The following is a 24,394-nucleotide window of genomic DNA, read 5'->3' on the forward strand; positions in this document are numbered from 1 at the left end:
CCTCACTCCCGACCCGCAGCCCCGGTCAGCCCTGCCCCCCCCAGCCCTGCCGGTGCCCCTCACTCCCGACCCGCAGCCCCGGCCAGCCCAGCCCTGCCGGTGCCCCTCACTCCCGACCCGCAGCCCCGGTCAGCCCTGCCCCCCCCAGCCCTGCCGATGCCCCTCACTCCCGACCCGCAGCCCCTGCCAGCCCAGCCCTGCCCCCCAGCTCTGCCGGTGCCCCTCACTCCTGACCCACAGCCCCCGCCAGCCCGGCCCTGCCCCCCCCCAGCTCTGCCGGTGCCCCTCACTCCCGACCCGCAGCCCCAGCCCAGCCCTGCCCCCCACAGCTCTGCCGGTGCCCCTCACTCCCGACCCGCAGCCCCTGCTAGCCCAGCCCTGCCCCCCCCCAGCTCTGCCGGTGCCCCTCACTCCCGACCTGCAGCCCTTGCCAGACCAGCCCTGCCCCCCCCAACTCTGCTTGTCTGTGACAAGTCCCCACCCCCCAGCTGCCTCCCCCTCCCTGGCCCTACATGCCGGGAGCCATCACATGGTCCCTCCATCCTGCCGCAGCCAGGCAACCGTCACCATGGATACATCAAAGCTCCAGGATGCTGGGGGTGGATGGGGGCCCTACAGGGACACAGAGAAGGGAACTGAGGGAGGGGGAGGGGGACTCGGGATGGGGGGCTGGGGGAGGTATCCGGGAGCCAGGGAGGGAAAGCGGGGGTGGGGGACATGGGGGCAGACGGAGCTGCTCAGGGACTGGGGGAGCAGCGAGGTGGGTCAATGGGGCTGGGGGAGGGATATCGGGGCCGGAGGGGGGCGACGGGGTGGGGAACAGGGGGGCAGCACTACGGGCTTCAATATTTCCTTCTGTCACCTGTGTAACACCCCCCACCCACTGCCCCACTCCCCCAGCCAGCCCCCTTCCACCAGGCCGGGGGGCAGCCAGCGCCCCCTAGAGGGGACAGGCCCCTGCCCCATTCCCTGCCCCCCTGAGCCAGCCAGTCCCTGCCCTGGGGCCGGGTGGGAGCCGGCGCCCCCTAGAGGGGACAGGACCCGGCCCCATTCCCTGCCCCCCTGAGCCAGCCAGTCCCTGCCCTGGGGCCGGGTGGGAGCCGGCGCCCCCTAGAGGGGACAGGACCCGGCCCCATTCCCCACCCCCCTGAGCCAGCCAGTCCCTGCCCTGGGGCCGGGTGGGAGCCGACGCCCCCTAGAGGGGACAGGCCCCTGCCCCATTCCCCGCCCCACGCCCTGCCCCCCCGATTCCCGTGCAGCCGGTCAGGGCCAGGGACGAGGCTGGAGTCGTTATCAATAGAGATTTATTAACCCAGGTGACTTGCAAACAGGCCGACAGGAGAGGAATCGGGGGCCGGATCGCACAGGGACCAGGGCCATGTAGGGGGGCTACGATGGACCATACAAAACTGCACCCCCCCCCCGCAGCTCTGCCGGCGCCCCTCACTCCCGACCCGCAGCCCCCCACTAGCCCAGCACACCTGTCCCGTTCTGGGGTCTCTGCAAGGGATGCCCAGATGTCTAGGCTTTGGGGCAGCGTGCTGGGTGGGGGTGACTTGGGGGGACCCCAATAATGAACAGTGTCTCCCCCACCTCAGTGATTCTGCCCCCAGACTTCAAACACCCTGAACCCCAGAAATGCAGCATTGGACCCTCAAACTTCTCCCCTCCCTGCCCCCCACCGTCCCCCTGAACCAGGAATCCCCCCATAGGGGGGCAGAGGTGGCGTCCCAGAGGGGCGGCATCACTCACTGGGGGGGGCATGAGAAAAGAGGGGTCTCATTGTGGGGGGGGCAGTGTCTTAAAGGGCCAGTGTCACAGATTTGGGGGGCTCGTGCTGGGGGTCACAGCTTAGCAAGGGGGTTATTTCATTGGTATGTACAGCTGGGGGCTCTGTGATATATTGGGGTTTGCGCTCCCCCTCCAATCTGGAGCAAAATGTTTATGGGGGAGGAGCTAAAAGGGGAAGGGGCTGTTGGGAAGAAAGGGGGCGGAGTCTGTGCTGAAGAAGGCGGAACCAATTGGGGAGAAGCTAATTGGGGCTTTGGGGGAGCAATCAAGGCATGAAGATATTGGGGGAGGTGAGGGGGTGGAGCCTGATATGAAGGGGCGTGGTCTGATGGGGAAGCTCAGGAATATATTTAGGGCAAGCCAGGGGGTGTGGCCTGAGCCAATGGGGCGTGGCCTAATCATGTGGGAGTGGAGTCAGACCCAGGGTTGGGGGCAGAATACGGTGCCTGCAAAGCATTGTGGGTAGTATTCCATTGGAGGGTGTGAGGCCAGAGGGCGGAGCTTGTTCCTAGGGGCCAGAGCCAGAGGTGCTGACGGGAAAATGACAGTTGCAAAGGACTATGGGAATTGCTCAGTTGGGGGGGGGGGCTGTGGGGCTGCTGAGGGGCGGAGCCAAAGATGCCAGTGGGGAGCGATGGGGGGCAATAGTTACAAAGGATCATGGGAAAGGTCCTGCTGGGCAAGGGAGATGTTGTCATGGATACAGGGGTGACTGAGGGACAGGGGCGGAGCCAGGAGAGGGTGGGGCTGCAAAGGCTCCTGGGTATCCAGCAGGGGTGGTGGCTGCAGGGGATTGTGGGTGTTGCTGGCTAGAGCAGGGCTTGCAAAGCCTCATGGGTATCCTGAGGGACAATACCTGCAGGGACTGTGGGTCTGGTGGGCGAGGTCTGCAAGGGATTGTGGGTAATGTTGGCACTGGCTGCAGGGGATTGTGGGTAATGGCATCTGCAGGGGATTATCAGACTGGTTGAGGGGTGGGGCCGGCAGTGGACATGGCCTGGTCGCTAGGTGGGGCCCCGGCTGGCAGGCAGGACAGGTGGTGGGCGGGGCAGTCGGTGGGCGGGGCCGAGGCTAGGGGTCCCAGGCCTTGTCGTGGTGCTGGGCGGGGCCCCGGTTAGCAGGCAGGGCAGGCGGTGGGTGGGGTCTGGTCGCTGGGCGGGGCCCGGTTGGCAGGCAGGGCAGGCGGTGGGCGGGGCCTGGTCACTGGGCGGGGCCCGGTTGGCAGGCAGGGCGGGGCTAGGGGTCCCAGTTGTTGTCGTGGTGCTGGGCGGGGCCCAGTTGGCAGGCAGGGCAATCGGTGGGTGGGGCCGCCAGGGGGCGGGCCCATGGCTAGGGGTCCCAGTCGTTGTCGTGGTGCTGCGCGGCGATGATGATGACAACGGTGAGGATGGTGCACAGGACCATGGCGGCGATGCCCACGGCCAGGCTGATGAAGGAGAAGTTCCGGGCCTCGCGTGACGCGATCTCGGCTGACACGATGTCCCCCCGCGCCACGGCCGTCCGTACCTGGGGGGGACACGGCGTTGGGGGGGACGTGTTGTGCTCCCCGTCGCCTCCCCCGTCGACCCCTGCCCCCGTCACCCCCACGCCCCCCATCCTCCCTGCCCCCCCCACATAGTCCAGCTCCCCTCTGCTGCCCCCTCGCCCCCGACCTCCCACATGCCCCCTGTCCGCATCGCTCCCCATTCCCAGTCCCCCACTGCTCCCCGCCCCGCTCCCGCTGACCTGCACAGCTTTGATGATGGCGATGATGCCCGTGGGCCAGAAGCAGCAGATGGTGGTGAGCACTGCGATGGGCAGGTAGTCGTGGGGCGGCCGGCGCGGCTCCAGGATGGCGATTCCTGGTGGCATCTGTGGCGGGGGGACCCCAGGGGGAGGGTTGCCAGGGGGGTACGGCTGCGGGGGGGTGGTGAAGAGAGCAAGAGTTAAACAGGAATCCACAGCCAGGTGGGAAGCCACGCCCACTTGAGTGAAGCCCCGCCCCCCACCAGCAGCAGGGGAAGCCCCATCCCAGGGAGGCCCCGCCTCCCACCAGCAGGGGAAGCCCCACTCCAGAGAAGCCCCGCCTCCCACCAGCAGGGGAAGCCCCACTCCAGGGAAGTCCCGCCTCCCACCAGCAGAGGGAAGCCCCATCCCAGGGAGGCCCCGCCCCCAGCAGCAGAGAGAAGCCCCACTCCAGAGAAGCCCCGCCTCCCACCAGCAGGGGAAGCCCCACTCCAGAGAAGCCCCGCCCCCACCAGCAGAGGGAAGCCCCACTCCAGAGAAGCCCCGCCCCCAGCAGCAGAGGGAAGCCCCACTCCAGGGAAGCCCCGCCTCCCACCAGCAGGGGAAGCCCCACTCCAGAGAAGCCCCGCCTCCCACCAGCAGGGGAAGCCCCACTCCAGAGAAGCCCCACCCCCACCAGCAGAGGGAAGCCCCACTCCAGAGAAGCCCCGCCCCCACCAGCAGAGGGAAGCCCCACTCCAGAGAAGCCCCGCCCCCACCAGCAGAGGGAAGCCCCACTCCAGAGAAGCCCCGCCCCCACCAGCAGAGAGAAGCCCCACTCCAGGGAAGCCCCGCTTCCCACCAGCATGGGAAGCCCCACTCCAGGGAAGCCCCGCCCCCCAGCAGCAGGGGAAGCCCCGCCCCCCCGGGACTGCCCCACTCACCGTGCCTACAGGGTACACGGGGACGTAGGCTGTGCAGGGCTGCAGCTGCACAGGGTAGCCGGGGTGCATGTACCCCCCGATGGGCAGGGTCCCCATGGGCGGGTGCGTCTGGACCATGTACCCCTGGGGGGGGGGCGTTGAACTGGGTCTCCTGCATGTAGGGGTCGGGGGGCAAGCGCGGCAGGGTGGCTGAGTGGTGGTGGGGGGGCCGGGGTAGGGTGGCCGAGGTGGGGGGCGGCCGGGGCAGGGTGGCCGCCCCCCCGAGGCGGGGCAGGGTGGCGGTGCCAGAGTGGGGGGGCAGGTGCGGGGGGTCATTGTAGCCGGGGATGAGGGGGGCATTGTTGGGGGCGTCAGGTGGGGGAGGGGGCGGCTGCAGTGGGGCGTTGTAGGGAGGGGGGGAGGTGTGGGGGCCAGAGTCCGGTAAGCCTGGGAAAGAAAGGGGGTAAGGTTAGAGACCCCCTTATATACACAGCGCCCCCTATATACGTACATAGACAGTGCCCCCTATAGGCACGGCCCCCCTATGCACAGCACTCCCTATACACACACAGAGTGCCCCCTCTGTACACACACAGACAGCACCCCCTATGCACAGCACCCCTATATACACACACAGAGTGCCCCCTCGTCCTGGGGAGCTCCGGGGGCACCCACCCTAGAATGGGGGGCGCCGCTTCCCGGGGGTTCTCTCTCGTGAGCACCGATCCGGCGCCGCTCTCGTTTTTTTAGGTCACCTTCCTCATTCACTCGGTCTATTTATAGAGGGAGACAGAGGAGACACAGAGCCCGGGGGGCGGGGGAGCAAACAGCGAGAGATGGCGAGTTCCTGGATGTGTGTTGGGGGGGAGATGGATGGATGGATGACACCCCCCCCCCCACACACACACACAAAGCTCTGCTGGTGCCCCTCAATCCCACCCCACAGCCCTGGGCTCCCCCACGGTCCCTCCCCCCAGCCCGGCTCAGGGGTGTCATGGGTGGGGGTACAAATCGCTGGGCCGGGACTATGGCGGAAGGCTGGACTGGGCCGACGCGGGGGGGTGGGGGGGAGCGGCGTTAGGGGTTACGTCTACACGACAAAAATCAGCAAGGCTCAGAGTCTTGGTCTGGCTTGTGCTACAACGCTGCAAACGGCCGTGTAGGTGTTTGGGGCTGGGAGACCCCCCTGCCAAGCCCCCAAGGTTTCCAAGCCGCAGCCCGAATGTCTACACAGCGCTTTGAATGCTTGTGGGGCAGCATTTCACAACGCTGAAAGCCAGGATGAGCCAAATCAGCGGGCAGGAAGAATTTCATCAGAAAAACGTTAATGTTCATTAGGAATTGTTTGCTAGAGGCCCAAACCCACAATTGGGAAAGGAGGCCGAACTGGTTAAAAAATACAACCTGGCTTAGAGGGGAAGTATAGGCAGCTATATAAAATAAAACATAACAAATTGAAACGAGGGGAAGATGATTGTAATGAATATGAATCAGAAACTAGGAATTGTAGAAAATTGATAAGGGAAGCAAAAGGACACACGGCAAACTCTTTGGCAGCAGAGTTAAGGACAATAAGGAGTATTTGAAATATATTAGCAATACAAAGAATCCTGACAATGCTGTTTGTCCATTACTAGATGGAAATGGTCGAATTATCGATAATAGTGCAGATCAGGCAGACGGGTTCAATAAATATTTCTGTTCTCTATTTGGCAAATAAAAGCCAGATGATGTAGTAGTCTCAGATGATCATGGTGAAGAATCACTTTCTATTCCACTAGTATTCAGGACGATGTTAAACAGCAGCTATTAAAGTCAGACATTTTTAAATCAGTAGGTCTAGATACCTTTCTTCCGAGAAGTTTAAAGGAGCTGGCTGAGGAGATCGCTGGATCGTTAATGTTGATATCCAACATGTCTTGGGCCAATCGGGAAGTTCCAGAAGATTCGAAGAATGCTAATGTTGTGCCAATATTTAAAAAGGGTCAATGGGGTGACCTGAGTAATTAAAGACCCGTCACCTGACACTGATCCCAGGCAAGAGAATGAAACGTAGGCTATGGGGACTCCATTAATAAAGCATTAAACTAGCGTAATATATGTAATGCCAATGCGCAGGGGTTTATGGGAAATAGATCTTCTCAAACTAACTTGATATCTTTTTGTGATGAGGTTATAAATCTGGTTGATAAAAGTAATAGCTCGTCTTGGAAGGATCCTATTTCTACTGGTAAATGGTGATTTCACCACACGCACAAACCGATTCAAAGAGATTTCTACTGATCATAAACAAAATGTGCAGCCAGCTAAAGAAAGGAAAAAGCGCAGCTTGAGAACTGAATGGAGTTTGCTTTAAGAACACTGACTTTGGCTATTCGGGCATGCTGTTGGCGATTTCGGTTTGAATGGTTATAAATCATAGAATCAGAGACCTTGGCCTGTCCTCAGAGGCTAAGGAGAACAATTTACCTCCCTCCTCCTTGTAACAAAGCTTGAAGTTTTTGAATCGTAACGTTAAATAATTCCTGTCTGACCGCCCTGATCATTACCAGCAACTACGAACGTGTACATCGATACACATTACACAATGCGTCACACCCATCATTTTGCGCAACTGTCAATATTTCAATTGATGAAAATATTTTAAAAATTAAAAACCAACGTGGATATTATCAAAAAGCAAAACTCGCCTTCTGCCCAGCCTACTGCTAGTGGTGATGTACGACACTCGGCCTTCCGTGCGGCGTCCGCCGCGGTACCGCACGACATTGTGCAGAGTCAACCCGGATGGCACCGGGGCCAGCCATTCTCGGGGGAAGAAAGAAAGGCCCTGGCTGAATTCAATGAAGACAGGGCACAGCTGTGGCTTTGACACGGTATCCCCAGAGGTACTACAGCATCTTGGGAAGACGCCAGCCAGCGCTGCTTGGCATCTTCATGTCACTCGGCGTGCGTGACACCCACGAGGTGGCGGAAAGCCAAGGTGAAGAGACCACCATCGTCAGCAGTGTCACAGACACCCACAGAGCCTCCCGCCCAGGGCCGAACAGCGTTGGCGTGGCGCTCCGGCTGATTTCCACCCAAAGCGAAGCACCGCTGACCAGTGCTGGCCCTCGCTATGTGCACTGAGAATGGATTTCCAGAGAAGACGAAAACCGGGCTCTCTTTGTGTGACCTGACAGCAGCCGGTGACACCAGCCGGCACACCGGTCGGCTGACAAGATAGCACAGGTTCTTCCTCGAAGGTGGCTTGTCATCGTGGCAACCGAGCTGCTGCTCCAAGGTCGATGTTTCCAGGTGGCTGTGGGCCACCACAAAGCGCCTGGAGAGTCCAGCAAACCAGACTCTCCCAAGGCTGGCACCACGTCTAATGCATCCACCACGGACCAGCCGGCTCGTGGGCCTCAAGGGGCCGTGACTTGCAAAGCCTGAGGAGGGCCTGAAGAGTCATTGGGCTGCCACCCGTGACTGGTGCGAGAAACAGGCCACTGCTCCGGGATAGGAGACGCGCCCGCCACCGAGTGTAGCAGGACTCCTACCGGGACCGTGCTGCACACCCCCAGCAGCAGCTCACCGGGGTGGACAGCTGGGAGGGAGCCCCAGCCACTCCCGGGAACTCCCACACCAAGGACCTGGCTTTGGGCTCTGGCGCCAGCGGCACACGGTCAGGTGGGGCGCGGTTCGCTGGGCCAAGGCCGCCCGGGCCTGCGGCATCCAGGACAGCCCACTGTGCATCCGGACGAGGCGCTTCACGCTGGACCCATTGCGGGGCTCAAGACCATTTTGCATTCCTGCCCCCCCCATAACTTTGCCTTGCCCAAGCGTCATCGTTGGCTAGCTAGATACCCGCAAACAGAGCCTCCCCGCCGAGCCCAGGGTGTCCAGCAGGTCCCGCAAGGATCCGTTCTTGGCCCTCCACAAATTCATATATTTCTCAACGACTTGGGAGAAAACATCAAACTATGAAGGATAAAACGCGCCGACGACACAAACCCCGGAGAGCGGGACCAGCGAAGAGGCAGGGCCCGGATCCCGAGGGGCCGGTGGGGCGCAGGGGATCTGGGCCAGAGCCAACAATCTGCGTGTCAATGCGGCTCCATGTGAACGTCTCCATCGAGGAGCGGAGCGTGGCGGCCATAGGGCCAGGCTGGGGGACGCAGGGACGCCGACCCAGGCTGGGGGCGATGGTGGAGAATCAGCCGACGGGAGCTGCCGGGGCGGCGCTGGGGCGAAGAGCGAACGCCGGCCTGGGCCGTGGCCGGGGGGATCTCGGGTAGGAGCCGGGAGGGGGTTTTCCCGCGGCTGGGTCCTGGCTCCCGTTCCGGTGCCCGCGATTCGAGGAGGACGTGGGTCAATCGGGGAGGAGTCCCCAGGACAATGAAAGGGTTAGAAAACCGGCCTCCGAGCGAGACCCCCAGCTCGGTCCATGAGCTGAGCACGGCCGGCGAGGGGGGGACGTTTCCCCGGCTGGAGGCACCGACCGGGGGAACCAAACACCCCCCGGGGTCCTCAGGCCGGCAGGGGATCGAACCCCAGCATGGGAACAAGGGGTCAGCTTGTGCCGGGATGGGAATTACCCCCCCACCTCTTCTCCCATCATCCCCTGCTCCGCCTGCCCCCATCCCTGCTCCCCCCACCTGTTCTCCCATCATCCCCTGCGCCCCCCCACCCCATCACTGCTCTCCCCACCTGTTCTCCCATCATCCCCTGCTCCGCCTGCCCCCATCCCTGCTCCCCCCACCTGTTCTCCCATCATCCCCTGCTCCGCCTGCCCCCATCACTGCTCTCCCCACCTGTTCTCCCATCATCCCCTGCTCCGCCTGCCCCCATCCCTGCTCCCCCCACCTGTTCTCCCATCATCCCCTGCTCCGCCTGCCCCCATCCCTGCTCCTCCCACCTGTTCTCCCATCATCCCCTGCGCCCCCCACCCCATCACTGCTCTCCCTACCTGTTCTCCCATCATCCCCTGCTCCGCCTGCCCCCATCACTGCTCCCCCCACCTGTTCTCCCATCATCCCCTGCGCCCCACACCCCATCCCTGCTCCCCCACCCCATCATTGCTCCCCACCTGTTCTCTCATCATCCCCTTCTCCACCTGCCCCCATCCCTGGTCCCCCAACCTGTTCTCCCATCATCCCCTGCTCCGCCCACCCCATCCCTGCTCCCCCACCCCATCACTGCTCTCCCCACCTGTTCTCCCATCATCCCCTGCCCCCACACCCTCCATCCCCTCCCCTACACACGCCTGCCCACCCATTCCTCAATCACTATCCCCCACACACTCCCGTGCCCCCACCTGCTCCCCATTCCCCATCCCCACTACCCCTGCCCTCCATTCCTGCTGCCCCTCACCCGCTCCCCATAACCCCATCCCTACTCCCCCCAAATCCATTCCTGCCCCCTTCCCTCTCCCCCCCACAACCCATTCCTCCTGCCCCCACACCTGCCCCCTCCTTGCTCCCCCACACCATTCCTGCTCCTCCCAAACCTGCCCCCTCCCCACTCCCCCCACACCCCATTCCTGCTCCCCACACCCCCTGCCCCCTCCCCTCTCTCCCCCCAAATCCATTCCTGCCCCCTTCCCTCTCCCCCCACAACGCATTCCTGTTGCCCCCACATCTGCCCCCTCCCCTCTCTCCCCCCATACGCCATTCCTGCTCCCCACACGCCCCTGCCCCCTCCCCTCTCCCCCCACACTCCATTCCCGCTCCCCACACCCCTGCCCCCTCCCCTCTCTCCCCCCATATGCCATTCCTGCTCCCCACACGCCCCTGCCCCCTCCCCTCTCCCCCCACACTCCATTCCCGCTCCCCACACCCCCTGCCCCCTCTGCTCTCCCCCCACACTCCATTCCCGCTCCCCACACCCCCTGCCCCCTCCGCTCTCCCCCCACACTCCATTCCCGCTCCCCACACCCCCTGCCCCCTCCCCTCTCTCCCCCCATATGCCATTCCCGCTCCCCACACCCCCTGCCCCCTCCCCTCTCTCCCCCCATATGCCATTCCTGCTCCCCACACGCCCCTGCCCCCTTCCGCTCTCCCCCCACACTCCATTCCCGCTCCCCACACACACCCTGCCCCCTCCCCTCTCTCCCCACACTCCATTCCTGCTCCCCACACGCCCCTGCCCCCTCCCCTCCCCTCTCTCCCCACACTCCATTCCTGCTCCCCACACCCCCCTGCCCCCTCCCCTCTCTCCCCACACTCCATTCCCGCTCCCCACACACACCCTGCCCCCTCCCCTCTCCCCCACACTCCATTCCCGCTCCCCACACTCCATTGCTGCACCCCCCACAGCCCCTGCCCCCATCCCCACTGCCCCCAAATCCATTCCTGCCCCCCAGCCCCCTCACCTGTTTTCTCGGAGCTCATCTTGCGGGGGTTGGCTCCGCTCGTCTCTTCTCCTGCGAAGCAGCCGGGCTGGGGGGGGGGGGACTAGCGGCAGCGGCTCCAGCGTCACCGCCCCCCCCCCAAACGAGCTGGTACCCGGATCCCCCCCCCCCCCAGCGCCTGAGCTGCCGAGACAGGGACCCGCCAGCCAGAGAGACGGGGCAGGAACAATCGCCCCACAGCCCCCCCGCTCCGCTCCACCGGTGCCCCTCACTCCCGACCCGCAGCCCCCCCGCTCCGCCGGTGCCCCTCACTCCCGACCCGCAGCCCCCCGCTCCACCGGCACCCCTCACTCCCGACCCGCAGCCCCCTCCTCCGCCGGCGCCCCTCACTCCCGACCCGCAGCCCCCCCCTCCGCCCGTGCCCCTCACTCCCGACCCGCAGCCCCCCGCTCCACCGGCACCCCTCACTCCCGACCCGCAGCCCCCTCCTCCGCCGGTGCCCCTCACTCCCGACCCGCAGCCCCGCCGCTCCGCTGGAGCCCCTCACTCCCGACCCGCAGCCCCCCCGCTCCGCCGGCGCCCCTCACTCCCGACCCGCAGCCCCCCGCTCCACCGGCACCCCTCACTCCCGACCCGCAGCCCCCTCCTCCGCCGGCGCCCCTCACTCCCGACCCGCAGCCCCCCCGCTCCGCCGGCGCCCCTCACTCCCGACCCGCAGCCCCCCTGCTCCGCCGGCGCCCCTCACTCCCGACCCGCAGCCCCCCTGCTCCGCCGGCGCCCCTCACTCCCGACCCGCAGCCCCCTCCTCTGCCGGCGCCCCTCACTCCAGACCCGCAGCCCCCCCGCTCCGCTCCGCCGGTGCCCCTCGCTCCCGACCTGCAGCCCCCTCCTCCGCCGGCGCCCCTCACTCCCGACCCGCAGCCCCCCCGCTCCGCCGGCGCCCCTCACTCCCGACCCGCAGCCCCCCTGCTCCGCCGGCGCCCCTCACTCCCGACCCGCAGCCCCCTCCTCTGCCGGCGCCCCTCACTCCAGACCCGCAGCCCCCCCGCTCCGCTCCGCCGGTGCCCCTCGCTCCCGACCTGCAGCCCCCTCCTCCGCCGGCGCCCCTCACTCCCGACCCGCAGCCCCCCCGCTCTGCCGGTGCCCCTCACTCCCGACCCGCAGCCCCCTCCTCTGCCGGCGCCACTCACTCCCGACCTGCAGCCCCCCCGCTCCGCCGGTGCCCCTCACTCCCGACCCGCAGCCCCCTCCTCTGCCGGCGCCCCTCACTCCCGACCCGCAGCCCCCAGCCCGGCCGGTGCCCCTCACTCCCGACCCGCAGCCCCCTCCTCCGCCGGTGCCCCTCACTCCCGACCCGCAGCCCCCAGCCCAGCCGGTGCCCCTCACTCCCGACCCGCAGCCCCCCCCGCTCCGCCGGTGCCCCTCACTCCCGACCCACAGCCCCCAGCCCGGCTGGTGCCCCTCACTCCCGCCCCGCAGCCCCCTCCTCCTGTCGCCGGAGTGAGGGGAGGCCTCGTACAACGAGGAGGCGGGGCCACAGAGGGGGAGGAGCCTGCACTGGAGGGGTGGGGCGGGGCGATTGGGGCAGGAAGGGATCCCAGGGGAGGGGGGCTCTGCCCTCCGTCCGTTCATTCCCCCCATGGGCCGTGACGCCGCCCAGCCCCCCATTGCCCCATAGCGGCACTATGGGCTCAGGGCTGCAGGGAGCCGGGGGCAGTAGGGTCATGGGGGTCACTAGGAGGCACCGCACCCCCAGGATGGGGGAGATCAGGGGGGTCCCTGGGGGCACAGCACCCCTGGGAAGAGGGGGCTCAGGGGGTCACTAGGAGGCACCACACCCCCAGGAAGGGGAGGATTAGTAGGCACCGTGCTGCCAGGACGGGGGGGTCCAGGGGCTGCCACACCCCTGAGAAGGGGGAAATCAGGGGGAGTCACTGGTAGGCACTGTGCCCGCAAAAAAGGGGGTCATTGGGGGTCCCAAATGACCACAAAGTGGGGGGCACCACAACCCCAGGAAGGGGAGGCTGGGGCGGGTTACTGAGGCACCACCCCCGGGAAGTGGGTGGGTTGGGGGTCACTAGGGGCATCGCACCTCAGGGACGGGGGCCTTCAGGGGGGTCCCACACTCAGAGCCGACACCACATAGCTACAAATCGCACCAGGATTTTTATTAATTTTCCGTCCATCAGAAAATAAGTTAGATTTGTCTCCCAATTACCTGTGTGAATGGGGGGGGGGCTGCCCCCGTGCAGAGGGGATTGTGGGTAAGGAGGGGAGGGGGCACAGAAGGGGATTGTGGGTAGGATGGCAGGGGACGCATAGAGGCTTCTGGGTAGGGAGCGAGGGGGCGCAGAAGGGGATGTTGGGTAATGGGGGGGTGTCAGAGGGGTTCTGGGCAGGGGGATTGTGGGTAAGGGGGCAAGGGGTGCTGCAGAGGGGCATTGTGGGTAGATGGAGTGTGTGGTGGCAGGCGGGGGGCCGTCAGGGCTGCCCCTCCACGTCCCCGCCCCCCTCCCCGTCAGTGCTCCCCGGGTTCTCTCCCAGCAGGCGGGCGAGCTGGTCCAGGACCTGCTGCAGGGTGCGGGCCAGGCGCTGGGCGTGGGTCTCACGGCAGCAGTTGAAGGCTGTGATGGCAAAGTTGACGTGGGCGTCCAGCGGGTTGTAGCAGACCCCGTAGCCGTCCGGCACCTGCGGCCCGTAGATCATCAGGCAGTCGGAGCGCGAAGCCACCTGGCAGGGTGTGGGGAGAGCGGGGTGAGGGGGGCGGACAAGTCCCCTCCCCCTGCCTGCACACCAGCGTCCACCCAACCTGAACCCCCCACCGCTGATGACCTCCACTGAGGAGGCAGGATAAGAACCCACTATGGCTGCCTGCGAAGAGAGCTCCCCCCAACACCCCTGGGCAGGGAGAGGGGAGGGAGCAGGAACAGGTGTTAGTTGGGGGGCAGAGGCCCATATCTGCCTAGTGAGCAGCCATCAGTGGATGGCAACGCTACAGGGGGTATCTGGTGCGGGGGAGGGTGTAGCTGGGGGGCCATACCTGCTTGGTAAGCAGCAGGTAGCACGTGGTGATGGTGTAGGGGCGCCGTGGGGCGGGTGAGGGTTAGTTGGGGGGCGCCGTGGGGCAGTACCTGGCCGGTCAGCAGCCGGCAGTGCGTGGCGATGGCGTAGGGGCGCCGTGGGGCGGGTGAGGGTTAGTTGGGGGGCACCGTGGGGCAGTACCTGGCCGGTCAGCAGCCGGCAGTGCGAGGCGATGGTGTAGGGGCGCCGTGGGGCGGGTGAGGGTTAGTTGGGGGGCTCCGTGGGGCGGGTGAGGGTTAGTTGGGGGGCGCCGTGGGGCGCCATGGGGCAGTACCTGGCCGGTCAGCAGCCGGCAGTGCGTGGCGATGGCGTAGGGGCGCCGTGGGGCGGGTGAGGGTTAGTTGGGGGGCGCCGTGGGGCAGTACCTGGCCGGTCAGCAGCCGGCAGTGCGTGGCGATGGCGTAGGGGCGCCGTGGGGCGGGTGAGGGTTAGTTGGGGGGCGCCGTGGGGCAGTACCTGGCCTGTCAGCAGCCGGCAGTGCGTGGCGATGGTGTAGGGGCGCCGTGGGGCGGGTGAGGGTTAGTTGGGGGGCTCCGTGGGGCGGGTGAGGGTTAGTTGGGGGGCGCCGTGGGGCGCCGTGGGGCAGTACCTGGCCGGTCAGCAGCCGGCAGTGCGTGGCGATGGCGTAGGGACGCCGTGGGGCGGGTGAGGGTTAGTTGGGGGGCGCCGTGGGGCAGTACCTGGCCGGTCAGCAGCCGGCAGTGCGTGGCGATGGCGTAGGGGCGCCGTGGGGCGGGTGAGGGTTAGTTGGGGGGCGCCGGGGGGCAGTACCTGGCCGGTCAGCAGCCGGCAGTGCGTGGCGATGGCGTAGGGGCGCCGTGGGGCGGGTGAGGGTTAGTTGGGGGGCGCCGTGGGGCAGTACCTGGCCGGTCAGCAGCCGGCAGTGCGTGGCGATGGCGTAGGGGCGCCGTGGGGCGGGTGAGGGTTAGTTGGGGGGCACCGTGGGGCAGTACCTGGCCGGTCAGCAGCCGGCAGTGCGAGGCGATGGTGTAGGGGCGCCGTGGGGCGGGTGAGGGTTAGTTGGGGGGCTCCGTGGGGCGGGTGAGGGTTAGTTGGGGGGCGCCGTGGGGCGCCATGGGGCAGTACCTGGCCGGTCAGCAGCCGGCAGTGCGTGGCGATGGCGTAGGGGCGCCGTGGGGCGGGTGAGGGTTAGTTGGGGGGCGCCGTGGGGCAGTACCTGGCCGGTCAGCAGCCGGCAGTGCGTGGCGATGGCGTAGGGGCGCCGTGGGGCGGGTGAGGGTTAGTTGGGGGGCGCCGTGGGGCAGTACCTGGCCTGTCAGCAGCCGGCAGTGCGTGGCGATGGTGTAGGGGCGCCGTGGGGCGGGTGAGGGTTAGTTGGGGGGCTCCGTGGGGCGGGTGAGGGTTAGTTGGGGGGCGCCGTGGGGCGCCGTGGGGCAGTACCTGGCCGGTCAGCAGCCGGCAGTGCGTGGCGATGGCGTAGGGGCGCCGTGGGGCGGGTGAGGGTTAGTTGGGGGGCGCCGTGGGGCAGTACCTGGCCTGTCAGCAGCCGGCAGTGCGTGGCGATGGCGTAGGGGCGCCGTGGGGCGGGTGAGGGTTAGTTGGGGGGCGCCGTGGGGCGCCGTGGGGCAGTACCTGGCCGGTCAGCAGCCGGCAGTGCGTGGCGATGGTGTAGGGGCGCCGTGGGGCGGGTGAGGGTTAGTTGGGGGGGCGCCGTGGGGCACCGTGGGGCAGTACCTGGCCGGTCAGCAGCCGGCAGTGCGTGGCGATGGTGTAGGGGCGCCGTGGGGCGGGTGAGGGTTAGTTGGGGGGCGCCGTGGGGCAGTACCTGGCCGGTCAGCAGCCGGCAGTGCGTGGCGATGGCGTAGGGGCGCCGTGGGGCGGGTGAGGGTTAGTTGGGGGGCGCCGTGGGGCAGTACCTGGCCGGTCAGCAGCCGGCAGTGCGTGGCGATGGCGTAGGGGCGCCGTGGGGCGGGTGAGGGTTAGTTGGGGGGCGCCGTGGGGCAGTACCTGGCCGGTCAGCAGCCGGCAGTGCGTGGCGATGGCGTAGGGGCGCCGTGGGGCGGGTGAGGGTTAGTTGGGGGGCGCCGTGGGGCAGTACCTGGCCGGTCAGCAGTCGGCAGTGCGTGGCGATGGCGTAGGGGCGCCGTGGGGCGGGTGAGGGTTAGTTGGGGGGCGCCGTGGGACAGTACCTGGCCGGTCAGCAGCCGGCAGTGCGTGGCGATGGCGTAGGGGCGCCGTGGGGCGGGTGAGGGTTAGTTGGGGGGCGCCGTGGGGCAGTACCTGGCCGGTCAGCAGCCGGCAGTGCGTGGCGATGGTGTAGGGGCGCCGTGGGGCGGGTGAGGGTTAGTTGGCGGGCGCCGTGGGGCAGGTGAGGGTTAGTTGGGGGGCGCCGTGGGGCGCCGTGGGCAGTACCTGGCCGGTCAGCAGCCGGCAGTGCGTGGCGATGGCGTAGGGGCGCCGTGGGGCGGGTGAGGGTTAGTTGGGGGCGCCGTGGGCAGTACCTGGCTGGTCAGCAGCCGGCAGTGCGTGGCGATGGCGTAGGGGCGCCGTGGGGCGGGTGAGGGTTAGTTGGGGGGCGCCGTGGGGCGCCGTGGGGCAGTACCTGGCCGGTCAACAGCCGGCAGTGCGTGGCGATGGCGTAGGGGCGCCGTGGGGCGGGTGAGGGTTAGTTGGGGGGCGCCGTGGGGCAGTACCTGGCTGGTCAGCAGCCGGCAGTGCGTGGCGATGGCGTAGGGGCGCCGTGGGGCGGGTGAGGGTTAGTTGGGGGGCGCCGTGGGGCGCCGTGGGGCAGTACCTGGCCGGTCAACAGCCGGCAGTGCGTGGCGATGGCGTAGGGGCGCCGTGGGGCGGGTGAGGGGTTAGTTGGGGGGCGCCGTGGGGCAGTACCTGGCCGGTCAGCAGCCGGCAGTGCGTGGGCGATGGCGTAGGCCGTGTCCATGAAGATCCCGGGCAGCCGCTGCCCGTCCCGATGGCCGCCAGCTTCAGTCCCAGCAGGTGCCGGTCGATGCCCTGCCCGGCCAGCACCTGCGGGGAGAGGGTCAGAGCCCGGACGCCTGGGTCCCGGCCCTGCACACCGTCCCAGCCCGGACGCCTGGGTCCCAGCCCTGCCCCACCCCCACCCATGTGGAGAGAAGTTCAAAGCCCGGATGCCTGGGTCCCAGCCCCGCCCCACCCCTGCCCATGTAGGGAGAAGGTCCCAGCCCGGACGCCTGGGTCCCAGCCCCGCCCCACCCCCTACCCACGTGGGGAGACGGTCCCAGCCCGGACGCCTGGGTCCCAGCCCAACCCCACCCCTGGCCATGTGGGGAGAGGGTCCCAGCCCGGCGGGGGAGGGGGGGTTGGCTCACCTGTTCGGTCCTGGCGCTCTGAGATTCCACCGCCGCCTGCAGCAGGGACAGCGTCTCCGCGTCCTGGGGGCCGGGGGAGCCGGGTCAGAATGGGGGGTGCTGGGGGGCAGGGGGACGGGGTAAGGGCAGGGCGTGGGGGGGGGTTACCTGGCCGTGGGGCGTGTCCTGGGGGCCGGGGGAGCCGGGTCAGAATGGGGGGTGCTGGGGGGCAGGGGGACGGGGTAAGGGCAGGGCGTGGGGGGGGGGTTACCTGGCCGTGGGGCGTGTCCTGGGGGCCGGGGGAGCCGGGTCAGAATGGGGGGTGCTGGGGGGCAGGGGGACGGGGTAAGGGCAGGGCGTGGGGGGGGGGTTACCTGGCCGTGGGGCGTGTCCTGGGGGCCAGGGGAGCCGGGTCAGAATGGGAGGTGCCGGGGGGCAGGGGGACGGGGTAAGGGCAGGGCGTGTGGGGGGGGTTACCTGGCCGTGGGGCGTGTCCTGGGGGCCGGGGGAGCTGGGTCAGAATGGGGGGGTGCCGGGGGGCAGGGGGACGGGGTAAGGGCAGGGCGTGTGGGGGGGGTTACCTGGCCGTGGGGCGTGTCCTGGGGGCCGGGGAGCCGGGTCAGAATGGGGGGTGCCGGGGGGCAGGGGGACGGGGTAAGGGCAGGGCGTGGGGGGGGGTTACCTGGCCGTGGGGCGCGGGGGGGGTTACCTGGCCGTGGGGCGTGTCCTGGGGGCCGGGGGAGCCGGGTCAGAATGGGGGGTGCTGGGGGGCAGGGGGACGGGGTAAGGGCAGGGCGTGTGGGGGGGGTTACCTGGCCGTGGGGCGTGTCCTGGGGGCCGGGGGAGCCGGGTCAGAATGGGGGGGTGCCGGGGGGCAGGGGGACGGGGTAAGGGCAGGGCGTGGGGGGGGGGTTACCTGGCCGTGGGGCGTGTCCTGGGGGCCGGGGGAGCCGGGTCAGAATGGGGGGTGCCGGGGGGCAGGGGGACGGGGTAAGGGCAGGGCGTGTGGGGGGGGTTACCTGGCCGTGGGGCGTATCCATGGCCCGGGCCAGGCGCAGCACCGGGGGGGGCCGCGGGGCGCACGGCGTCCGTCCGGCCCAGGTGGAAGCGGCGAAGTGACACCACCTCGCTGGTGGCGCAGAGCGAGCCGTGGGTCCTGGGGGGAGACGGGGGTCAGCCCCACACCAAACCCCCCAGTGCCTCACCTCCACCCGCCCCACACAGACCCCCCCCACTGCCCCACCCCCAGCCTGGTCCCCCAGGGCTGCCCCCGCCCATACCCGCCAGGGCCCCCCACCTGTAGTAGGCCAGCTGCAGCGCCACCTGGAAGAGGGAGTCGGGGCGCAGCCCCCAGCGCTTGGGGAGCCCCTGCCCGAACCCCCGGTAGGTGAAACAGCTGATGTCCAGGTCTGTGATCAGGCTGGGGGGAGAGAGGTGTTAGATGGGGGGCTGGGCCCTCCGCCCCCCAATAGCGCCCCCTCTTCCCCTCTCCCCACCCCTCCATCCCATCCCAACCTCCTGCTCCCCAATAGCCCCCCCAACCCTCTGCCCTCCCAACAGCCCCCCCCCTCTCCCCACCCCTCCACTCCATCCTAACCTCCTGCTCCCCAATAGCCCCCCCAACCCTCTGCCCCCCCAACAGCCACCCTCTTCTCCTCTCCCCACCCCTCCACCCCATCCCAACCTCCTGCTCCCCAATAGCCCCCCCAACCCTCTGCCCTCCCAACAGCCCCCCTCCTCTCCTCTCCCCACCCCTCCACCCCAATCTCCTGCTCCCCAATAGCCCCCCACCCCTCCCCAACTTTCCCCTCCCCCTTCACCCTCCCTCCCATGCCCCCTGCTGCCCCCCCGGCTCTCACATGTCCAGGTTCTGTTTGGCTCGCTCGATGTCCCACTGGATCTCGGGGGTGATGTAGAAGTACAGCTTTGGGGGCAGGGGCAGGGGCGTCATGGGGGCGCGTGCCGTGTCGGGGTCCTTGCTGCCGGAGACCCCCGGGTCAGATGGGAGGATCCCCCCCAAATCACCATGCTGGGGGCACATCACTGCACCCCAAAAACAGCCTCCCCAGGTAGCATATTCTGCCCTTTCCCCCGCCACAACCTCCCTCCCCTTCCCAAGGCAGAAGGTTCCACCCCTTTCCCTACCCCCCAGGCAGGAAGTCCCGCCCCTTTTCCCATTCCCAAAACAGGAAGTTCTGCCCCTCTCCCCCACCAGCCTGCTCCAGACCCACAGAGGTGGTACAGGGGATCCCTCACCCCAATTCCACTCCCCCACACATGCTTCCCATTTTGGGGTCCCTCCACTACAGGACAAAAACAGGGGATCTGGGGCTGCTGCTCCCTGAGAATGGACCTCCAATTACCCTCCCACCAGTTCAGGGGCACCTCAACACAGGTGTAATGTGGGGTACAGGGAATGCCATGCCATAGGGAAGGGTGAACCCCACACCCCATCTTGGGGAGCCCCAACATTGGCACATTTGGGGTACTGCCTTGTGGGGAGATAAAACCCCCAAATCTCCCCCTTCTCTCCATTATAAGGGGGTCCCTAATTCAGAAGAATATTGGGGGGCTGCGTTATAGGGAGATGTGACCCCCAAATCCTCTGTTTCCATTGGGTCCCCCCAGGCTGGCTCTGTGGGATTGATCAGGTGGTCAAAGGTCTGGGGGCACCCTGAATGTCCTAGTTTAGGGCTTACCAGTAATCGAGGACATGGTCGATGATGGTTGCTATGGGGGCCCCGTCGGCCACGGCCTGTTCATACAGCACCCCACAAACGCCGTCCTCCCCCAAGATGAACTGGGGGCAGGGAACGAGAGAGCAGGTACACAAGACAGGAAATCCCGCCTATCCCTTCCACCCTAATCCCAAAACAGGAAGTCCCGCCCCTTTTCTTGCCACAAAACAGGAAGTCCTGCCTCCCTACACACAGTCCCACCCCTGCAGTCCAAACTAGGAAATCCTACCTCCCTATCTACATTTTCTTCACCGCCGGAAAATTAGGAAGTCCCGCCCCCACCCAACACTCCAAGACAGGAAGTCCCGCCCCCTAGCTCCCAAAGCAGGAAGTCCCGCCCCCACCTCACCTGCAGGGTCTTGTCGAACCAGCGGTTGCCGCTGTTGGAGTAGCTGCCGCCCCCGTGCAGCATCTGGGCGGCGACGCGGCTGGGGTAGCGCTCGTCCGACACCTTCAGCACCGGGGCGTCGAGGCAGACGGTGAAGAGGCTGTGCTGGATGCACCGGGCCGACTCCCGGTTTAGCCGGTCTGGAGGCGGGGTCACCGGACGGGTCAGCACCACCCCCTCACACCAAGCAGGATTCGAACCCAGAACTTCCCTGCTTTGGGGTCCCACCCTTGTTACACCCCATTCACTGCTGTCCTCCAGGCATCGGGGTCCCCCTTTAGCCCCTTCCAAAGCAGAAGTCCCGCCTCCTTTCCCCCTCCCCCATTACATCTTGAGATTACCTGGACCCCCAGCCAGGTCCCCCAGGCCAGGGGGCCCCCCCGTACCTCTCACAACGGTGCTGCAGACCTGGCCCAGCTTTTGGGGTCCCTGGGCCCCCCCGTACCTCTCATGAGGGTGCTGTAGGCCTGGCCCCAGGTGTGCCGGTGATCCCCCGTCAGCACCCCCAGCGGCTCCTTGTCCGTCTTCCACGACAGCCCCCGGACGCGCTGCAGCTGCAGGTGCAACTGGTCCACGGTGAGGGGGGTCCCGTCGCTGTTGTACACCTCCACCTGGAAAAACTGGGGGGGCGGGAGTCAGGGTCAGCCTCCGCAGGGCCCCCGGAATCTGCCCAGTGACCCCCCCAGCCGCCAGGGACCTCCCGGAGCTCCCGAGGACCCCCCCGTCCCCACACAGACACCCCGAAACACCCCATTTCCCCCCACATACAGCCCAGAACCCCTCAGGAGTCAGCCAGCCCCACTCCCTACATGAACACCCCCCAGGTCCCCCCACCCCGGGAATCCCAGACACGGGGCTGTTCTGGGGGAGTCAGAGGGGGAGGTGCAGAGGGGCCCATGCCTGGGGGTGACCTGGACAAAGGGGGGCTTGGGGGTATCACATGAGGGGGTTCTGGGGGGCACATTTCCCACGGGGTCCCAGGGCAGGGCCGGGTCTGGAGTCCCGGGGGGGAGGGGGTCCCGCGGCACGGCCGGGTCTGGGGGTTCTGGAGACCCCAGGGCAGGGATAGCTCTGGGGGGCTGGGGTCCCAGGGGGGAGGGGGTCCCGCGGCACGGCCGGGTCTGGGGTCCCGGGGGGGTAGTCCCACGGCACGGCCGGGTCTGGGGTCCCGGGGGGGGGGAGGGGGTCCCGCAGCACGGCCGGGTCTGGGGGTTCTGGAGACCCCAGGGCAGGGACAGCTCTGGGGGGCCGGGGCCCCGGGGGTACCTGGAAGTTGCGGACGACGGTGATGAAGGTGGGGGCCCGGCGCCCCGGGACAGGCAGCAGGAGCCCGTCATGCTTGGGGCCGGGCAGGCGGCAGGAGGCGAAGAGGCTGCTGTACTGGGCCATGCACTGGGGGTGCCCCCCCCGGTACTCCACCAGCAGCGCCTGCCTGGGGGGGGGGGGGGGAGTGAGAGACATGGGGCAGAGCGACCCCCCCCAGTCCCGTCCCACCACTCCCCCACCCCCAGGGGCCCCCCCAGCATCATCCCTCCCCACCCCTCCGGGTCCTGTATAGCCCCTCCCCTGCCCCTTCCCCAACCCCCGATATCTAGTCCCCCCAATATAACCCTCCTTCCCCCATCCCTCCCCCAATACTGGGGGGGGGTGTCAGGCACTTACTGATCAATCTTAGCCTTGAAATCCAGCACCCCCGCGATGAGCTTCGCCGCAAACCTGGGGGTGGGGACGGGGGACGTCACAGATCCGCCGGTGCCCCTCACTCCCGACCCACAGCCCCCACTAGCCCAGCCCAGCCCAGCCCCCCCCAGCTCTGCCGGTGCCCCTCACTCCCGACCCGCAGCCCCCGCTAGCCCAGCCCAGCCCCCCCCAGCTCTGCTGGTGCCCCACACTCCTGACCCGCAGGCCCCGCTGGCCCAGCCCAGCCCCGCCCCAGCTCTGCCGGTGCCCCTCACTCCCGACCCGCAGCCCCCGCTAGCCCAGCCCTGCCCCCCCCAGCTCTGCCGGTGCCCCTCACTCCCGACCCGCAGCCCCCGCTAGCCCAGCCCTGCCCCCCCCAGCTCTGCCAGTGCCCCTCACTCCCCAACCCGCAGCCCCTGCCAGCCCAGCCCTGCCCCCCCAGCTCTGCCGGTGCCCCTCACTCCCGACCCGCAGCCCCTGCTAGCCCAGCCCTGCCAGTGCCCCCCACTCCTGACCTGCAGCACCCCGCCAGCCCCCCCATCCCCCCAGCTCTGCCGGTGCCCCTCACTCCCGACCCACAGCCCCTGCTAGCCCAGCCCTGGGCTCCCGCCATCCCCCCCGCCAATACCCACCGGAGCTGCCCCCTCCAGTCGCTGTAGTCCTGTTTGGGGAGCACGACGGCCGGGCTGGAGTGGACGGCGAGGGGTAAGCGGCTCTCCAGATACGCGCTCTGCACCCACCAATCCGAGAGCTGGGGTGGGGGGGCGGGGAGGACAGACCAGGGTTAGAATCGGGGGGCGGGGGTCATGGGGCCTTTGACCCGAGCTCTCCCCTGCAGCTTCCCCCCCCCGCACCCCAGGCTGAGACCTGGCACAACTTCATTGCACTGATGGGCATGAGCAGAGTCCCCAGCAGGGGGTGCTGTCCCGGGGCAGCCATCCCACTCCCATCTCCTGTCCCGGATGCCAGGGTCCCCACCATCGCCCCCGTGTTCCCCCCCAAAAGCTCCAGGGACCCTCACAGGACTCCTGGGGTCCCCCACCTTTCACCCCTCCCCCAAACTCCTGGGTTCTGCCTGCTCCCAGCCCTGCCCAGGACACCTGGGTCCCCCCCCCCCCCCCCCCGCAGCTCCCTAACCCCCGGACACCTGGGTCCCCCAAGCTCTACCCAGTTCTCCATGCGGGCGGCTCTGCGCTCCAGCTGGGCCTGCAGCCGTTCCCCCTCTCCGCCGGGCGCCCCGAACTCCTGCACCAGTTCCCGGGTTTCCTCCAGCTCCTCGGGCGTGACCAGCACCTCCAGCGAGCGCAGGTACCGCTCCAGCGTCTGGGCCAGCGGGGGCACGGGCTGCCGGGGCAGCGGGAAGGACGAGGCCAGACATCGCGACGGGGGCCCCTGCAGGGACGGGAACGGCTCGACTGCACCAAGGGCCACGGGCCCACCTGCCGCCCTGGGCACAGGTGGCTGCCCCCAAAGCGGGAACTGCAACGGGAAAGTCACCAATGCACCACCCAGAGCCTGGCATCACGCAGCGTCCGGCGCCGGCCTACACAACGCCCCAGGAGCAGCCGGCGTTGAAATGCACCAAGAGCAACCTCGGTTCTCGGCGTCCGGCGCTGGAAATGCAACGGCCTGCATGCAACGTGGCACCTGCAACCCGCAGACCCAGGGGGGCCCGTCTCCGGCCACGTGCTGGCCAAGCGGCGGGCGCTGCCACCCTCCACCTTAACCGCGGGTGGCAAAAGCAGACATGCACCAACGGCCCCCCTTGCAAGGTGCAGCCAGAGCGGTCACCGCAATTGCGAACTTGCAATTGTAACCGTCACAAATGGGTGTGTGTGTGTGTGGGGGGGGGGGTGTCCCACTTCTAAAGCGGCCAATGCAACAGCCCCCCCCCCGGACCCAAGTTGCAGGCGTCAAAGGTGCCCCAGGTGGCGGCTTTGCCGATGCAACCGTCAGGGCCCCTCGCTGCAGTTTGCGGAGGTGCCAAAGGGCCGCACGCGCCTCCTGCCGCAAATGCACCATCCTGCGCGCTTGCAAAACCGCCCCTGCGCGTCCCCCCCCCCGGAGCGAGGCACGTGCAGCCGGATTCCCCCCGCCCCCGCTTGCAAAGGGGGAAACGCGCCCCCCCCCCCGGGCTGCAAGTTGCAAAGTTGTAACCCGGCCGGGTGGGTCTGCCCCCCCCCGGGGGGCTTTGCACGGCCGCGCGGCCCCTTGGCAAGGCCCCCCCCGCACTTCTGCGGCCCAGCAGCTGTTTGCAACGGGGCCCCCCCCGCCCCCCACTCACCGGGGCGCGTGACCCCGGCGCTCGCCTGCAGCCCCAGGGGGGCAGGAGGAACCTCCAGCGCCCCATGCCTGGGGGGGGGGGGGGTTGCAAAGGGCCCCGCGGCTCGGCCGGGCGGGTGGGGCCTGACCCGGCTGCGATCCCCGCACAGGAAGCAGATGCGGCGGCGGCGGGGCCCTTTGCAGGGAGC

The 24,394-nt window shown here is 67.8% G+C and overlaps 2 protein-coding genes across 5 annotated transcripts; both read right to left on the minus strand.

Moving 5' to 3' along the window:
• Nucleotides 1–2,988: 2,988 nt before the first annotated feature.
• On the minus strand, nucleotides 2,989–10,903 carry LOC101945131 (proline-rich transmembrane protein 1). Its single transcript, XM_065563083.1, is given in 5 exon segments — nucleotides 2,989–3,297; nucleotides 3,517–3,687; nucleotides 4,440–4,563; nucleotides 4,565–4,865; nucleotides 10,771–10,903. Coding segments are annotated over 5 exon segments (792 nt in total). The 5' UTR covers nucleotides 10,790–10,903; the 3' UTR covers nucleotides 2,989–3,120.
• Nucleotides 10,904–12,896: 1,993 nt separating this feature from the next.
• On the minus strand, nucleotides 12,897–24,394 carry LOC101949514 (carnitine O-acetyltransferase-like). 4 transcript variants are annotated; one of them, XM_065564045.1, is made up of 16 exons: nucleotides 24,208–24,393; nucleotides 23,091–23,402; nucleotides 22,556–22,674; nucleotides 21,906–21,959; nucleotides 21,510–21,675; nucleotides 20,689–20,863; nucleotides 20,205–20,383; nucleotides 19,817–19,917; nucleotides 18,977–19,096; nucleotides 18,415–18,537; nucleotides 18,137–18,273; nucleotides 17,800–17,826; nucleotides 17,139–17,201; nucleotides 16,706–16,815; nucleotides 14,287–14,313; nucleotides 12,897–13,479 (listed from the first exon to the last, which is right to left on the minus strand). In XM_065564045.1, exons 1-16 carry the CDS (start codon nucleotides 24,271–24,273, stop codon nucleotides 13,231–13,233), a joined length of 2,028 nt encoding a protein of 675 aa, XP_065420117.1. In that variant the 5' UTR covers nucleotides 24,274–24,393; the 3' UTR covers nucleotides 12,897–13,230. The 4 variants fall into 4 exon arrangements, with proteins under 4 accessions (XP_065420117.1, XP_065420120.1, XP_065420119.1 ...); XM_065564048.1 differs by having other exon boundaries at nucleotides 23,091–23,315; nucleotides 24,208–24,392; XM_065564047.1 differs by lacking the exon at nucleotides 21,906–21,959 and having other exon boundaries at nucleotides 24,208–24,394.

This window comes from Chrysemys picta, chromosome 12 (genome assembly GCF_011386835.1).
Source record: "Chrysemys picta bellii isolate R12L10 chromosome 12, ASM1138683v2, whole genome shotgun sequence".
NCBI classification, from domain to species: domain Eukaryota; kingdom Metazoa; phylum Chordata; order Testudines; family Emydidae; genus Chrysemys; species Chrysemys picta.

Coding starts and splice junctions, on each gene's coding strand:
- LOC101949514 (XM_065564045.1), bottom strand. CDS start 24,273: ATGGGGCGCTGGAGGTTCCTCCTGCCCCCCTGGGGCTGCAGGCGAGCG. Junction 21,676..21,905: donor TTCAAGGCTAAGATTGATCA/GTAAGTGCCTGA, acceptor CCCCCCCCCCAG/GCAGGCGCTGCTGGTGGAGT. Junction 18,538..18,976: donor GCCAAACAGAACCTGGACAT/GTGAGAGCCGGG, acceptor CTCTCCCCCCAG/CCTGATCACAGACCTGGACA.